The 16,571-nt window shown below is 38.2% G+C and overlaps 3 protein-coding genes and 1 long non-coding RNA gene across 5 annotated transcripts; 2 read left to right on the forward strand and 2 right to left on the reverse strand.

The window, feature by feature from the left end:
- The first annotated feature begins 4,038 nt into the window (after positions 1-4,038).
- Positions 4,039-5,423, forward strand: LOC112461359 (ADP-ribosylation factor-like protein 2-binding protein). 2 transcript variants are annotated; one of them, XM_025026573.1, is made up of 6 exons: positions 4,039-4,272; positions 4,403-4,530; positions 4,600-4,692; positions 4,772-4,857; positions 4,957-5,053; positions 5,138-5,423. In XM_025026573.1, exons 1-6 carry the CDS (start codon positions 4,269-4,271, stop codon positions 5,228-5,230), a joined length of 501 nt encoding a protein of 166 aa, XP_024882341.1. In that variant the 5' UTR covers positions 4,039-4,268; the 3' UTR covers positions 5,231-5,423. The 2 variants fall into 2 exon arrangements, with proteins under 2 accessions (XP_024882341.1, XP_024882342.1); XM_025026574.1 differs by having other exon boundaries at positions 4,045-4,272; positions 4,403-4,507; positions 4,586-4,692.
- Positions 5,424-5,693: 270 nt separating this feature from the next.
- Positions 5,694-9,014, reverse strand: LOC112461358 (nuclear pore complex protein Nup93-like). Its single transcript, XM_025026572.1, has 7 exons — positions 8,738-9,014; positions 8,236-8,416; positions 7,195-8,158; positions 6,800-7,124; positions 6,366-6,722; positions 6,161-6,278; positions 5,694-6,065 (listed from the first exon to the last, which is right to left on the reverse strand). Exons 1-7 carry the CDS (start codon positions 8,962-8,964, stop codon positions 5,754-5,756), a joined length of 2,484 nt encoding a protein of 827 aa, XP_024882340.1. The 5' UTR covers positions 8,965-9,014; the 3' UTR covers positions 5,694-5,753.
- Positions 9,015-9,814: 800 nt separating this feature from the next.
- Positions 9,815-10,293, reverse strand: LOC112461360. Its single transcript, XR_003041537.1, has 3 exons — positions 10,177-10,293; positions 9,944-10,053; positions 9,815-9,860 (listed from the first exon to the last, which is right to left on the reverse strand). It is a non-coding gene; the product is annotated as an uncharacterized LOC112461360 (long non-coding RNA).
- Positions 10,294-13,333: 3,040 nt separating this feature from the next.
- LOC112461357 (DNA-dependent protein kinase catalytic subunit-like) lies at positions 13,334-16,540 on the forward strand. The gene is made up of 7 exons (XM_025026571.1): positions 13,334-13,504; positions 13,732-13,897; positions 13,967-14,082; positions 14,171-14,566; positions 14,729-14,907; positions 15,001-15,251; positions 15,423-16,540. Exons 3-7 carry the CDS (start codon positions 14,059-14,061, stop codon positions 16,538-16,540), a joined length of 1,968 nt encoding a protein of 655 aa, XP_024882339.1. The 5' UTR covers positions 13,334-13,504; positions 13,732-13,897; positions 13,967-14,058.
- The last annotated feature ends 31 nt before the right edge of the window (positions 16,541-16,571 follow it).

The following is a 16,571-nucleotide window of genomic DNA, read 5'->3' on the forward strand; positions in this document are numbered from 1 at the left end:
AATTATTGTTTACATTGTGCGTAACAGAAAAAGCGATCTGGGCAGGCATACTTACTTTTAATTTTTGTTTCCAACGCTTTGCTTTTACTTCTCTTCATCTCTGAACTGCCACATTTATCGCCGAATCTCTTTTTTCAGAATAAAAACCCAAGAACAAAAAGGCGTCGTACAATAGAAATTACGATGTTAAGATTCTAATTGACATATGTAGATAAATTATTATTTTACATAATAGGAGAAACAATCTGCGCGTGCATATTTTTAATTCCTATTTCCAACGTTACTTTTGCCTCAGCCTGTCTTTGAACCGCCATATATTCATCTTAAAATGAGAGTCCAAGATTGCGAAGGTGGCGCGCAATGAAGATGACGTTATTAGAATCCTAATTGGCATGTGGATAAATTAGTGTTTCATGCTGCGCATAGCAGGAGAAGCGAGCTACGCAGGCATACTTTTAGCTTCTCTCTCCAATGCTTTTGCCTCTGTACCCACCATATTCATCTCTCTGAATTCAAGAACAAGAATCCAAAACCGAGGGAGTGCCGCACGATAAGGAAGACAATATTTCAAATAGGAATCTTATTTGACATACAGATTCATTATTGTGTCACGCTGTGCGTAGCAGGAGAAGCGATTTGAGGCATAATTTTAATTTCTATTTCCAATGTTATTGCCTCTGCCCATCTTCGAGAACCACCATATATTCATCACTGAAATTAAGAACGAGAATCCAAGACCGAAGGAGTGGTACGCGATAGGAATGACGATATTTCAAATACAATCCTAATTAACATACAGATAAATTATTGTTTCACGCTGTGCGTAACGGGAGAAGCGACTTGAGGTATAATTTCAATTTCTACTTCCAATTCTTTTGCCTCTGCCTATTTCTGGACCGCCATATATTCAACTCAAAAATAAGAACCGAAGATCAAAAGGGCGGCACACAATGGAAATAACGATATTAGGATTCTAATTAACATATAGATAAATTATTATTTTATCCTGTGCATAGCAGGAAAAGCGACCTGCACCGACATACTTTTAATTCCTATAATATTTCAAACGCTATACACTTTTGCCCCTGCCCATCTCTGAACCGCCATATATTTATTTCAAGAACACGAGAGCTCAAGATGAACGAGGGTATGGCGCGCGATGCCATGGGAATGACGATTTCCGGCTATCCTATATAGTGTGTGTTAACGAGATTTCTATCCAGAATTATCGAATAGCGCCAAGTTTGCGGTAACGTCATCGACGAATTGACGGGTTTCGTACAGTTTCGTATAGAATTACCGTCGCGATGGGCGAAAGCGGAGACGCTCGATTAGTATCGCCGCCGTTATCGCGATATGATGCTTTTAGTTAATTAGCGTACCAACAAGTGTCAGGCTGACACGATGCACAAGAGACCGCAACTGCCGCGGCATTTCGTTAACAAGATTTCGTCGGTGTCTTGAATTATCGAACGCAACTGCTCGCGCAATAATGTCAACGGCGCGAATCGATATGCACGGGTTTAATATACAATTCTGTTAATTAGCGTATATGGAATCACATCAGCCAGATGCTACTAAAGAGATAGATATTTTAGAATTTTAGATTATGAAGTATTGATCAATATCGTCGGCCCAACAAAAGATTATTGTATACATTGTTTAGCACTTTTGCCTTTGCGCGCTTATGATGAATATGAGAGAATTATGTTTCTCAATTAAAATTATTTAAACTGCGAAACGACAATTTTTTTTTACTGTATTATTTATTATTGCCGAGAAAAATTATTATTTATTTTAATCCGCTTTCATGTATTAATATTCATCAGAATTCGTTAGATCGTTGAGATAGTTTGTGTATCACGTGTATAATACCCCGGGAAACAATTTTTCATATATATTTATACATATAAAACATGTCCATACATGTTTTCTTTCTCTTGTATAATTCCTGTTCGTATATACGAGAAAACTAAGAAGAAGAATTAAAAAATAATTAAAAAGATAATTTTTACATCGTTTTTCACAAAAAAGTAAAATTTGAGGAAATGAAAAAAAATTGCCCATTATATAATCATATATATAAAATATGATTATATATCGAATGTTGTCTAATCAAAACTTTACTTTTTATAAAAAGAACAATGCAAAAGTTATTTTTCTAATTATTTTTCTTATTATATATAAAAACAGAGAGTTGAATTATACAAGAGAAAGAAAACACATAATATATATTTTATATATAATTATATACACAAAATTTTTCTCGGGGTTTTTTACGATATCTTCGATTATACGCATATGTATACAACGTTTGAAATACATTTCTAGGCCAAGGATGAATTATATTTCATTAAACTCCGATTAATTTAATTCGATTAATTAGTTTATCAAGCAACACCTATAACGTGTGTATGTACTATTTTGTTCACGTAGAGAAGATTATTAATCGATTCCTTGCTGTTTGTCACGCGGGAAGGAAGCCCGAAAGATCGGAATAGGATAACGAATTATATATATACGATCGAAAATTTTGCCGTGAGAAATTCTGCCGCTCGGACTAATTGCCGATTAAATTGGGCTTGGCCAAAGTCGCCAAACGAGCGAGATTCAGTGCATTCAGCGTCCCCCAAAGTTGAAGAATTCGGGGAATTGCCGGAGGTCCATCCCACTCTCATTCCGGGAAATTGCCGGGCGTTAGCGAAAGGGCGCTTTAACGTAACGAGGAGACGTCAGGGACTTATTATCCTTTTGCTGAATACAAGACGAAATAAATCGTATAAATGGCATAATAATTCGACCCTAATTGAAGATAGATATACATGTCACCGTGGTCGACGGGAAAAGGAACATTCTTTGCCTTATTGCCGCTTATTTAATTACGACGCTTATTTACGAATGATTCACGTCGGAAGGACGTGGGGAGGAAAACGACAATTGTAAAATGTACCGCTTTTTTTTTAATAATTAAAGTCACCGGACTAGAAAGTAAAGCGGTATTATTTTCCGACGAAACCGGCCCCGCGATTTTTTCGTGTGTATCGCGAATAAATTGGAAATCGTTTCGTTCGGTTCGATACGTCAACAACGACATTCACGTTGAAATTTAATTCGACGTGCTCTATGATTCTATTTACGTCACAGAGCGTTTCTCCCCGTGACGCACGTAAAGCGGTCCCGCTCGAGTTTGCACGAATTCCATAAATATTGGTGCCAAGCACGGACAACAATAAAGATTCCGATTTATGAAGTTGCTCTACAGAGTATGAAATTGTTGCTCGCATTATAGATTATTATATACACACACATATAAAGCAAATGGGCGGAAGAATTTTCTCCACGAATTCTCTCCCCATTACAATTGCAACAGCTCTTTGTTATCGCAGTAATTTGATTAAAGAGGACCGTATATAATTGCCCGGGAGCAATTGCAACATAAAAAATATGTATATCCGGAATAATGAAAAATTTTTTATATAATTTTAAATTTTATTTTGTTGTCGCAGAATGCATGTTTGCTATTTTATTAATTATTCGGAAGATTTTGGCTTGCAATGGATGCGACATAAAATAAATTTACGACACCTTCGACCAAAATAACCGACATCGAGTTGCATTTGAAAATTATTATTTCATACGGACTTCTTATTTTGTTCACAACTCAACTATAATTTTTTCCGAAAATCTCTCAATTGCGCCAGCAATGTATACAAACTCAATTTGAAAGATGGCCGGAGTGCAAGGAAAAAGGAAATCCAATTATTAGAAAAAGCCAAGCTCCGATCGTGAAGGTTGAAGCCTCGTGATTTGAATTTAAGTCGTTCCTTTTTTACGGGACGCATTAAAATTGATTAAAACACGCATCTTATGAATATTCTGCTGTCGCTAACGGGAAAAACCAGGGAAAACTGAACGGCTGTCGCCATCTATCGGTATACTCTAGTACAACGATGCGTAATTTCTCCGTCGGATATAAAAATTTGTACACATTCGAAAAATTTTTAATAAACGCAATAAACATTTACATCCACATATCGCGATACATGTAAAATAAAGCTTGTGTTTTTTTTCCAAATGCATCAATTGTGTTTTATACTCTTTATTACCTGGAAACCTAACCTCCCACAAACTGTGATCGATAAAACAACCCCCCGGCGTTCCAGCAACTATATTAATTAAATTGGACGGGAAACTGTCAGCTTTACGATCGAGGCGATTTAAACGAGAGAGTGCCTTATTCCTTAAGATAATTATAAAAAGAGAAAAGCATGGGTTCGTATTCGCCTAAATTGTATTAATTTAATGCTTGCTGCGACGAATATACGTTCGTCGTTCGATAACGCAAAATTGTATATGCAATGTTTTTTTTTTATCGAGAAACGTGCTGAAATAAATGTTTCAGACGAGCTGAGTTTATCGAGTCCGGAGGATGAAAAGCGAATTTCGAGAAGCGAGGAGGACCGTTCGTTCGACGAAGTAATCGGGCACATCGAGGATTTGTTGTTAGGTACAAAATTATTTTACGGAAAAGTGAGTTTTTAATCGATAGAATTGCGTTTCACGATTTAACGAATTGATCTTCCAGAGGAAGACTTTCAGGCCCTGCAGCACAAATTTTTAGAAAAGTACTGGGACGTCTTCGAACCGGTAGAAGACAACAAATTAGTTTACACCGATATATTCAACGAATACGTGAGTTTCGTTCGGAAGCTTCAAAATCCTTCTTTAAATTGCTGCCGATCTTCTGTGAGACGCACTTTATATATTCCAGAATAAAGCTGTGGAGGCATACATCGTGGATTATCTGAAGAACGTCATGCCGCAGTTCACAGTAGACACCCTTTTACACCAATTAAAGTGATTATAATTATAGAATATATAATCAATAAGGACAATTTCGCAGACTTCTAATGGATCTCTCATTCTTGTATGTTTGTGCGACACGATAAAATTTAGCGAAAAGCAAACAGAGCTGGAAGGCGAAGTCTTTGAGGTATTGTCAACGATAACGGACTTCCTGGCTTTTAAAGAAATGTTTCTGGATTACAGAGCGGTACGTTACAGAGCAAGATTATTTAAACTTTTTTTTCGTATGATCTACGTGTATATAATATAACGAAGAGTTCTTTTTCTCTAGGTGAAAGAAGGTAAGGTCGCTGATCTCAGCTGTGGAATATCCGTAACGTCTCTGAAATCCTGTAATACAGAAGACAGCAAGGATTCAAGATAATACAGATAATTTTAGCACCGAGATAGTCTCTTAGATGAAAGCTGGAAGACAAAATACATGAATAAGAGGCACGAAATGTGATGTAAAAAAATCAGAAATATTACTCTTTGTGTTCAGTGAATTATGTAATTACAAAAATCTGTATTCAGTATATCACGTACATTTACAAATAAGAATATAAAAATAATTCGAGTATCGTCTTTTTTTTTGCGTTTTATACAAAGTCTCGCAACATCCTATAATACTTGGATGTGATCTAAAATGTTGAATCGTTGAGAGCCTGTTTTTTCTACTGAATCCACAGCAATAATATCCGCATAAGATGGTACCGTATCTCTTGTGTCACATACTGTAATGCTTCGATAGAATACGTGCAACCTCACTGCACTTTAAATTAAAATAAAATTTGTATTGGAATATTTATCTATGACAGAGAATAAAAAACAAACCTTTTAAACAAAGCTAACTAGCAACTGTATATTTACTGTATTTAAATATTAAAATATAAATTTTGCATTCAATACTAATGCATTAGAATCTCCATTTGTACAAGTTTGCTGTTTGTCTCGTTTGGCATACGATATGGCAACGTTCCCGCGAAACTCGTTAACGCTCGGGCTTGCTCTCGGAGATCGTGCAACTGCTGCTCCCTCGCGATTTTATCGCCTGGTTCCACCGATCGCAATTTCTGATACTGACGATACAATATTGTCATAGTGGCTAGAAGAACATCGGCTAATGTGCCAGCCACTTCGGGCGACACCCGACGTAAAGCGTTCACTCTTTCGTCGACTTCTTTTACTTGAAGAGGCAACATCTTCGAATCCGCAATTGTCTGAAGAAGAAAACGTAATATTATTGAAACCTTCTCTCTTAAACTCACTACAACGTATTATTCTCACTTATTTATTTTATTAAAAATGTACTTACCCTAAGTGCGCTCTGATATTGTTCATTGTGGAATTGATCGAAGAAAACCATAAGATCCCTCAAAGTATAGAAAGAAGACACCACTTCCGAAGGTGCTTGGATTGCGATGTCTTTATACCTAAAAAGATTTTCGATGCTTATGAATGACAAGCTTAATTTAAATTTGAAGATATTTGCGTAACTGATGTAGTCGCGTAAATCGTACCTTGTACTAATATCCATGGCTGTGACTTGTAACCGTGCTCTGAGAGATCCGGGCGGTCCTTTTTGGCTAACAACTTGCGTCAACAGCGTGCACATCAAACTAAGAACCTTCTCGTGATTTCTAGCTAAATCGTACATCATGACCGCATCTTCCAGCAGACCTTTCCTGTACAATGTTTCGGCACATATATTTATCACGTCGTCCATATTGATCTGGAATTGATCCAAGATCCCTGGAAGTCTACGATCTTTGTCGAGCTTTCCGACCAACAAAACGCGGTTCGCAGGAGAAGCATCTACTACCATTTCCGCGGCAGACGCAGCGAACATATTACGATCATACGGGTCCTTCATACATCTAAAAGCAAAGCATCAATGTAATATCACACTTGTAATTTAATGACCAATTTCAAGCGATAAGAGTGATGATCCTACCTCAATAAAAATAAATAATGGAGGCCTTCTTTCGGGTCTGATGATTCAAATCTTTTAACATACAACAATATCAGTCTAGCGAAATTCAGTCTCTTCGCTGGCGGCTTATCGGCGGGATCCACGCTTATCAGAGGCGCTAAAACGCTTTGACTGACAGCCAACAAATTGTGTTCGTGCATGGCGGCGGCCAGATGAACAGCATGTGGCAAATGCCTCGCTCCAGCGCCTGTGGCTAAGAATTCTATCGCTGCTTCAAACTGCCCGGTCAAAAACAGCATCGAAAAGTACAAAAATGGCTGTTCGTGCGCGTGATAATAAGTTTCTCCTAAAAATTGCATCGATTAAAACTTCTGAAAACACCGAAAGCTCTCGGTTATCTGAAAAATTTATACTACCATATATTTCTGAAATTGTAGTCTGTAGATAATCCAACGTCAGTTTATTCTCAACGTCCGCCTGATCTCTCACTTGGCACAACTTCAGCCACAAATAATCGTCGGCCGTGGATATCACTTCGGAGTGTAAATCATCCGGCTCGCAAGGAACCAAGACACAATACGCCGCTCTCTTGTACGGATCGGTGACGGATCGTACTTGCTTCCTGTAGTGCAGCTTCAGGATGGACTCGGCGCGACTGCTCGGATGATGTTGTGGATCGTCGCAGGCTTCCTCGAGGGCCGTTTTAAATTCCGGAAATTCTATACTGCATTGATTCAAGCACTGCAGCGCGGCTTTATAGTCCCCAGCTCGCATGCAGTAGTACACTAGCGGCCACAACGGCTTGTGTTCTACCATAGCATCCTCCAGATCCCTCAGATTTTGCACTTTGACACCCACGAAGCTCTTGACCAAAGGTATAGTGCCTGGAACGCCACCTCGTTTCGCTTGCATCAGATTCTCGTTGATTATGGAGTTCATGAAATCTCTGTATCGGTTTTCTAGATACTTTTTAGCTTGCGAGACGATTCTCTGTTCGATCACAGAGCTGCTTCTGGATTTAATTTGATCTCCTCTGGGTGTCGGCGGAATATCAACCATACACTTCACCATTTGCCATAGATCCACGATCTTCTTGTCGTTAAAAGACTCGGAGGCTCTAGAGAACGCGTTAAACAGGCTGGGCCGCGTTACACCTCTCAGCACGTGATCGTTATAAGTCTGCAATTCCTTCACGTAGGCAACTTCTATGTTGGAGAGACCGCTAACCATCGAACCGGCTAGTTTTGTACGCTGCGGAGCACCACGTAAATCCACTAACTCGCCGGACGGCGCGGTCATGGCGTTTATTATCTCAAAACGCATTTGCTTCCATTCACCCAGCATATGTTCCATTTGTTGAGCTCTGGTAAGCTCAAATGTCTAAAAAAGAAACCCACTTTCAATTTCTCTATGGCATACAGATAAGTATACAGATATTGAATTGTTATTACACATACGTCTTTGTGGACTTGTTCGATGATGGAAAGAATTGCATTCTCCTTTTCATTCCTGAGATAACTGACAATGTCGGTGTCTGCGATAGGATCTAGGGGCTCAAACGTGCGCCTTGCACTGAGCGAATTTAACTTCTGTGAGATTTGAGACAGATCTATTCCTCGGGAGCCTAGTAAGACATGACTGAAATATTTATTTTTACATTAACATTAGGCGTTTTCCAATAAGGTACATATATGACATGGTGTTCAACATAGAATGTTGAAATTGTGAGTTATACTGCTTGATACTGTAAAAATCCAAGTAAACATATAAAATGTCTCAGTGTTACCAAGATATAGCAAGCAATTTTATAATGAGAAATGAAGCCGAGAGTCCCAACAAGTTCTGACGAAGAAGGTACATACGGCACATGCAAAACAAAATCGGAGTGCAGAGCAATTTTGAATTTCTGTGGAAAATCTACGAGAGATCATTTATCAGTTTAACTGGATAAGAACTTACGCTTGCGCCTCATTGTCCTGCGTGCCCGTTTGCGTGACGCGAGACCACAGCTCGTTGGACGCCTCCAATATCTGTCGCAGATTTCTGTCGACCTGCGGCAGATCCTCGTTTCCCTCGACGGCTGCGGACAGCTGCTCCGCCGATCTCAGCAATTCGCTGAAGCCGGAGTCGGCGGTAAGTCGCGTCGTGTCGGCGGGCAACATATCCGCGTGACCGGTATCACCCATGCCTCTCCTAACTCCTAACCTGACGATTATCGGGGGCAACGCCGGGCCGATCTCGTTACTCGTAAAATCACGCGGCAAAGATCCAGTAGATCCACGGAATGTGGAAAACAGGGTTGCGTTCCAAAATTCACTCTGGGTAACTAAAATCTATAGTTTACGTCACGTTTAGTTAACTAGAGTGAATTTTGGAACGCAGCCAGATGTATCTGTAAAAGTTCGGAAAGTTCCTAACAATAAATGTTATCCCTAGGAATGCGAACTGCTATTGGCTCTTACCTTTGAACCCAACCAATCACATTTAAATGCCATTTTGCCGCTCGATGAGCGGTCCTCTGTTATTGGATACATCCGCTGTGACGTCACGTAAATTAAATTTTGTCCCCTTTTTCAAAACTCTTCAAAATCGGTCAATTATAATTGTCTCTGTCGTAAACTTTGCATTTTCATATTAATATTAACCTTCGCTATGATTCACCAAGACGTTGCAGCCGCCCCTTACCATGCGATGATTCATTTAAGACGTCGCAGTCCCCTACAATGCGATCGATAATAATATAAAATACGCCTCGGCTGTACCACCCAGAATGCCGGCAGGAATCAAAGGATCTCGGTGAAGAAGCGTCCGAATGATAGCGCGAGAAAAAAAAGTCGAGAGCTAATGCAGTATGACTCAAGTGCATCCTTCGACTCCCTCCAAAGCGTCCTTAGAACCTTCTAAAAGGAATTAATTCTAACCAATGGAAGCCATAGAAGCCTCCCATAATTACCATCTCTATTCGCTCATTATTCTATTATTATTATTCTTCTATTATTATTATTCTATTATTATAATAATATTATTATAATAATATAATAAATTTTAATTTTAATTCCTCGTAACCGATCGGCCAGACGCACTGAAATACGAGAAGAACCGTGAGTGCGGATGCAAAGAAAGTATATAAAAAAAAAAAAAAGGGACAAGAAAAGATTTGTTTACTTGCTCCGACTCGCAGGAGAACATCGCTTCTTCTAGGTTGACCTGAAATACCTTCACTCTTCTCTTAATGCCATTCTTCGCGCACAACGGACAGAATTTCTCCATCCTAGCTGTAACAATCGCGGCGATTAGTTTATTTCACACGAAAACAGGCTCGATGGGGCGGATGTAAACAATGAATCGTGCAGCTTTTTGCGCACGAACTTCGTGATTGCAAAATAAAATAAACGTACGTTCCGTAGCTAATCAAGCGCAACTAATAACGCCTCGGATGTTTTACATAATTAAATATTGCAACGTTTAACTATGTAGCTTTCGTCAACGCGTGCTCTCGAGCCGCTAAACGCGAATAACAATAACCTACGAAACGCCGGCATTTCTCGCTGGGGCAAAAAAAAAAGCGAAGCAAAGTCCATCCTTGCCGAGGATCAAAACCGCAACTCGAGAGATAATTCCGATCGTCGGTAACTCAGAGAGAGACCCTAAAATTCATTGTGTTGCATTCAAATTTTCGGAAAGAAGAGAAGAAAAATTGTCAAATATTTCAGAAAATGCTACGTCGAATACCGTGTTTAGATACTTACATGTATTTGTTCAATATTCTTTACGTTTCATTTGCAGTTTTTGGTCTTGAAATTTTATCGCTATCGCTTCGCAAAAACTTGTACCTCTGTAAAAAACTTAATGCGGACACAGATTATATCATTATATATTCATTATAATATACCAGACCTCTGTTGCTCTGTTGCGATATCAGATTGTTATACATTATACAAACTCACACACTTTAGTTTAATTATCGGCCGCTTGGTGCCTATCACCTTGTACCTTTGCGATTATTTAAGTTAATTGCAAAATTTATGTTATACATTTATATTAGAATTTATACTATTTTAGTCGAAAATCTTGCAAATAATTGGATAAAATTAATTCTTCAATATTAACTAGGTTTTATTATTTAGTTTAATCCCACTATTAGCTTCATTTCGGAAAAATATAATTAACAAAAAGTTTCCTTAATTCTCGATAGCGGTTGTTTTGTAATGATTCTTATATGAGGATGAAGCATAGATGGGTACTTTGGATCCTACAAGGCAGAATTAACTCATGGTCGGATCTTGTATACTCATAAGATCGTTCTCGTCATACACTCGAAATGTTGCATTGGTCCATTTTACTTGCTGGGGATGGTATATAGTCTTAAAGACTGTCCCAGACATTCGGACGGTCTTTTGAGTATACGTTCGGACTGTGAATATTGTTCCTAAGGATCTGGTAGTCTGATACTAGTCAGAAAAGCGTTTACCTTTACCTGGACCTTCCATTTAAATTTCTAAGCTCAATAAGACTGATATCACCTAACCCAATCATTAGGAAATTGTTTCTTTATTCGGTTTTTACCATCACATTGGCTTTAACTCAATCTCATTATAATAGGAACTAATAAAATTCAAACAAAATATAAACATGGCATATATAGCATTGCACGTGCGAGGATAACCGTGGTTGAATCGATTAGGTATTGATCATAAATTCGAGATAGATATTGGGACACAATACTATGTCGTTGCCGACGATTTGTGTATCGATCATAATTGTATTTAATCTTCGATCATCCTCAAACTATACTGCTTTAATCGATACATATCACAGTAAAAATCGAGTAAAAAAGAGCAGTTTCCTTGTTCATTTAATATATTAATAAGTAATAATAAATATTAATAAATATATTAAACATTATTATACAGTATTAATATAATACCGCCGCCACATGTGTTCAATATAATTAAGGGCGTTAATGCCGCCGATCGTCAGCTATATTGTGATCAGATTTCAATAGTGAGTGGGTGCGGGCAAAGCCCCCCACTTCACATATATGTATCATCCACGCATCTACTAACTTAAAAAGTCTAGGTAATGGTTTAGGTGCTTAAAGGCTGAACTGGTAACTTGACTACCCTTTTTTTTTTTTTACAAAAGCTGTATTTCTTTATTTTTGCAATATATCCACTTTCTGGCTGTTATGCTAAAGTTAATAAACTATATATTTTTGCAATATATGACAACTAGGCTGATAGCAGATATTTGTTCAGATATCGCAACGGATCCGGTATCATCTGTGTCCGCATTAAACTCGTGTTTTGCCGATATAATCTGACCAGCAGATTGTTGGCAGAAACCGAGCAAAATCTGTTCATTATTTAAACATTTAATTTGATAACTTTTATTCGAAAAATTCACCTATCTATCAAGTTTCATGAATTCTTCGAATGCCAGATTGATTTAAAACATCATAGCTTAGGTCTCTTTTTTTGCCATTTTATGAAAGTCGCTAAAAGCATTTAAAAGTCTTATCATACACATTTCTTTCGATTCAAAATTGAGTTTAAAATTTAAATTTCTTTATTCAATAATGATTAACACAGAATTCTTCTCTTTATTATATAATATACACGCACGCGAGTGCTTTTGTAATAACAAAAAAGGATCAAAATAAAATAAAATTTACGCAGAAGTTATATTAAAGCAGATACTAATGCAAATGGAAATATAATAAATAAAATAGACAAGTAGCCAGATCACTCATAGGGGTATACATATGTATATATTTTTTTTTTATACATCCGCGCAACGTAAATCTTCTATTATCAATAAAAAGAGCGAAAATTACGATAGAAAACTACCGAGTCCTAATAATTCTCCACGAGAGGTCTCTAGTTCAATTTGTCAACTCGGCGGGCGATATTCCAACCCAACCTATCATAACATGCCGGTGATAACAACAGTTGCGCATATCAGGTAACTGATACTTCAAACAAGAAGAGGAATGCAGTTTAGTTAGTTCAGTGCCAGGATGTCTGGATAGATCTAAAGAAGAAGAAGAGGTGAAGAATGGATTCGTATCGATCCTTCGTGGAGAGACTCACACGGGCTGTGCGCACTCAAGATTTCGAAATCTTGCCGAATATCTTTAAGGACGGTCAGGGATCTCTCGCAATTGTTTCGCTCGAACAGCGGTGGTAAATATGAATTAATACACAAAAACAATGGTCTATGATATCTCATAACCAAATCTTATCGTTTGTAAAATGGAGACGCCTCTCGTTCTCACTGCCACAATAATTTTAACGAGAGACCGTTTTGACCATTTTTTTACAGTCAACTTTTTTGAAAACGTCGATATAAGCGAATGAATTTATTCGAATTTTCAAGCCTTTGAAAATTTTCTATAATTTTTTATTACGATTCGTGTTGAAAGGTGGCTCTTTTTACAAAGACTCCGTTTCCTTCTGATTGTACTACAATATAACAATTGAATTGTGTCATATACATATATACTTATCTATTTTAATTGACTAGGTGATAATTTGTCTGTATTTTTTAGAATCAGCTGTATGCAGCATACTTAATGGCGTGCTACGGTTTCTCAACTCCGAAATTAAAATACAAACAAATAAGTTCGCTGATATAGCAGTGAAAGAAGCATTTCACTTTCTACAATTTTTTGTCGAAAATTTTTATACTACTCCATGCTTTGTACGGTATATTCGTGGAGTTAAGGTATTACATTGTATTTGATATTTGTGTATTATATGAATATTGATTGATAGCGATTGAAAATAGTGATCAGTAGTATCAATGATATCTAATGATTAGAAAGAGCTTGTAATGTTACGTCTATTTCTAAAAATAATATTTTGAAGTAGATGTAAAAAAAATATGAGATGCTGCATTTTTTTATAAATCTCATAATTCAATTATAACAATATTTCTGTTATATGTTGCAGGATGTGTGTCAGTTTGCACTGACTGTAAAATGTAATCTTTATACCAAAAAAGCCGCTTGTGATGTATTTACAAAATTGATAGAATTATTTGAAGGTAATGCAAACTTGCAGCTTGGCGAGACAATCAAGAAGTTTATTAGAACATTTCATATTATCAGCCCAAAAGGTAAGAGCATTGGATTTCATTAGAATTATGTGCGGAATGTATTGTAATATTTCATAGAGATTTTTGCAGAAAGAAGATTGATATTTTGCGTACTCGGTAAAATAATCAAGCACAATGTAGGTGTCTGCTTGCCGCAGAAATGTCTCATTATTTTCGACCAAATGAAATGGGATGCGTTTAAGGAGGTAAATTCGGTAGTAATGATCTATAAAAACTGAGACAATTTATTAATTTTTGGAAACAATTTATATTATATTATAATTTTATGTGCAGTATAATCTTCAGACCAACATACCCACTGACTTCTGTATGTATTTCGATTCCCTTGCGGACATGTTGGACAGTGTGGAACCACCGGACAACATAAAGGAGACATTTTTCCGCGAATTTTACAAGTGGATTAAGAACTTTATCCAATCAAGCGAACAGCAAAGGGCTAAACAGGAAAAAAGAACAGTAATGGGATCAGCGATTAAGCTTCTAAATCGTCATATGAATCTGTTTCAAGACCTGCTGTATCCTGATTACAAGTACTGGCACGATACCCTCCGGAGCTTATCGCTCGAAACGACTAGTTACGGTGTTAGCGGACAGTACACATTGAAAAGATTTTATCGAGTTATCGGACAGATTCTCACAGATCAAAATAGTGAAAAGAGCGATTTAAAAGTAAGATAAATGAGATATATAAGACGATTTTTTATTCGTGACGAGAAAAGAACTTACTAAGTGAACTGAATCTCAAGGGGGGGGAGGCTTCAATAGATTAAAAATATATAGTTTCTTCAATTAATTCCAGTTTTGTAATTTATGATATGTTTTTGGTTTCAGTATTTTTTGGATCATTTTCATACAGAACTCAAAAAGATTAACTTAGATTTAAGCACATTGCGATTAGTCGTTTATGGCTTCAGTCAAATGGCTGCGCCATGCAAAACGCATCTGGATGAATCCAATTTAAGATCTATGTATTCCGATATAACCAGTTACGCGCTTCCTCTTTGTGCCAGGTAAATAAAATTTTAAATAACTTATATTAGAATTATATTGGAATTTTTTTATATTATTAATAAGAAGAATTTCTTCATCTGTTCTTTTTCAAGTGAGCATAGCCATTCGACGCACATAGAGAATGTCTGTTGTTATCAGGAAGCGCTCTCGGAAATACTGTGTCACATGACTGACGTTACAATTGAAAATATTAATGTCATCGTAAAGCTTAGTATTTATACGATCAAGAGATTCTCCGATTTAACAATATCTAATAAGGTCGGTGTTTACACATTGACCAGGACTATCAGCAATCTCGCGACCGTCAATAAAGGTCTGCTGCAGCGATATCTCGATACTATAGGTAAGTAAATTTATCTTTCTTTAACGATTAACTTTATTTAGATAATTTACAAAGAAAGTTTTACCCAAGATATACAATAACATTTCTCACTTTGAATTACCCAAAGGGTAATTACATAACGATAATAATAGTCTCGATATGCGATGTATTAAATCTCATCTTTGCGTCCAGTTTACGACGGCGTTGCGTGGAGTTGCTCGCATACGTTGGCGCTCGACGCGGAGCTGCAACGAGAGCTGAACAATCTGTCACAATCGCCAGTATGCTACAAGAATTATCTGCCACTATGGACGGAGCTGTTGAACGCCGAGAACTATCGCGGACACGAGGAGCTGGCGCAATACGTAGCGAACACCATGTTGGACGTGTGCATCGCGTTGATCAACCGGCTGAACATACAAGTGAAACGAAAGAACGAGGACACCGTGCTGTCCGACGTGGCCCTCACTCAGAGCGCCGTGAATCAGGCGGACTTCCGCGTGTTCGCGAATCTCGTGGATCTTTACGTGGACGTGATCGACGCGTCAGAGCTACAGTTCGGCAACACCGTGCACAGATTTCTCTACGAAGTCGTCCGATTGTCATACAGGTATCCGCTGATATCCGGTTTCTACAAACTGGTTCGGGCCGGTATGAAAATCCTTGCTCATATATCAGAAGAGAACAATGCAGAGTTGCAACGGACGAAAGAGCTTCTATCTAATTACTTGTGTCACACTCTCGATTTAATCCCCGCGTTCTCTAACGAGCTATTGATCGCGTGCCTCTATTTGATCTTGGATGCGCCCTTCGCGTACATCGAGGACGCGCTATCGCGCACACTGCCGGCGTTCAAGATCGCGTTCACCGTCGGCCTGAGTAACCTGGAACTCGCGTACACCGCGCTCGCTACTTTGGAGACGTGGACGACGTCGACAACTGCACAGAAACGGGAGCGAGATGAGCGAACGAACGAACTGTTGCGCGAGATCGTCGCGTACCTGGAGCCGTACTTGCGTAGCACGGAGAGCTCCGTCGAGCTCTCACAGGACTTAACGACGGCGAGGAAGCGCGTGAAGCGCGTAGACGTGATCGACACCGAGTGTACTCTGCGAAACTTTCAGCGGCGAGTTCTGCTGTTTCTCGGATCACTCGATCACGATTTGCTGACGAGCTTCGTGCACGAGCGTGCTTCTCGCAGCACCGGGGCGTCCTGGGATCACAAGAATCTACTCAAGTACAACCTATCGCTGCCGGACGCGCGACCGGTCATCCATTTCGATCGGATGCTGCCGCGAATAATTGAATAATAAGAATAATAATAATAGAATAATAATAATA

The sequence above is a fragment of the Temnothorax curvispinosus genome, unplaced genomic scaffold (assembly GCF_003070985.1).
Source record: "Temnothorax curvispinosus isolate PA1 unplaced genomic scaffold, ASM307098v1 QBEX01011303.1, whole genome shotgun sequence".
NCBI lineage: Eukaryota > Metazoa > Arthropoda > Insecta > Hymenoptera > Formicidae > Temnothorax > Temnothorax curvispinosus.

Excerpts from the sequence above, each read along its gene's own strand:
- LOC112461358 (XM_025026572.1), bottom strand. The coding sequence starts at position 8,964 with ATGGGTGATACCGGTCACGCGGATATGTTGCCCGCCGACACGACGCGA. Across the intron at positions 8,159-8,235 it reads TCGAACAAGTCCACAAAGAC|ACATTTGAGCTTACCAGAGC; the intron begins GTATGTGTAATA and ends TTTCTTTTTTAG. Across the intron at positions 6,279-6,365 it reads GCCATGGATATTAGTACAAG|GTATAAAGACATCGCAATCC; the intron begins GTACGATTTACG and ends AAATCTTTTTAG.
- LOC112461359 (XM_025026573.1), top strand. Across the intron at positions 4,531-4,599 it reads CAAAATTATTTTACGGAAAA|GCCCTGCAGCACAAATTTTT; the intron begins GTGAGTTTTTAA and ends GAAGACTTTCAG. Across the intron at positions 4,693-4,771 it reads CCGATATATTCAACGAATAC|AATAAAGCTGTGGAGGCATA; the intron begins GTGAGTTTCGTT and ends TATATATTCCAG.
- LOC112461357 (XM_025026571.1), top strand. The coding sequence starts at position 14,059 with ATGAAATGGGATGCGTTTAAGGAG. Across the intron at positions 14,567-14,728 it reads GTGAAAAGAGCGATTTAAAA|TATTTTTTGGATCATTTTCA; the intron begins GTAAGATAAATG and ends TTTTGGTTTCAG. Across the intron at positions 15,252-15,422 it reads GCGATATCTCGATACTATAG|TTTACGACGGCGTTGCGTGG; the intron begins GTAAGTAAATTT and ends CTTTGCGTCCAG.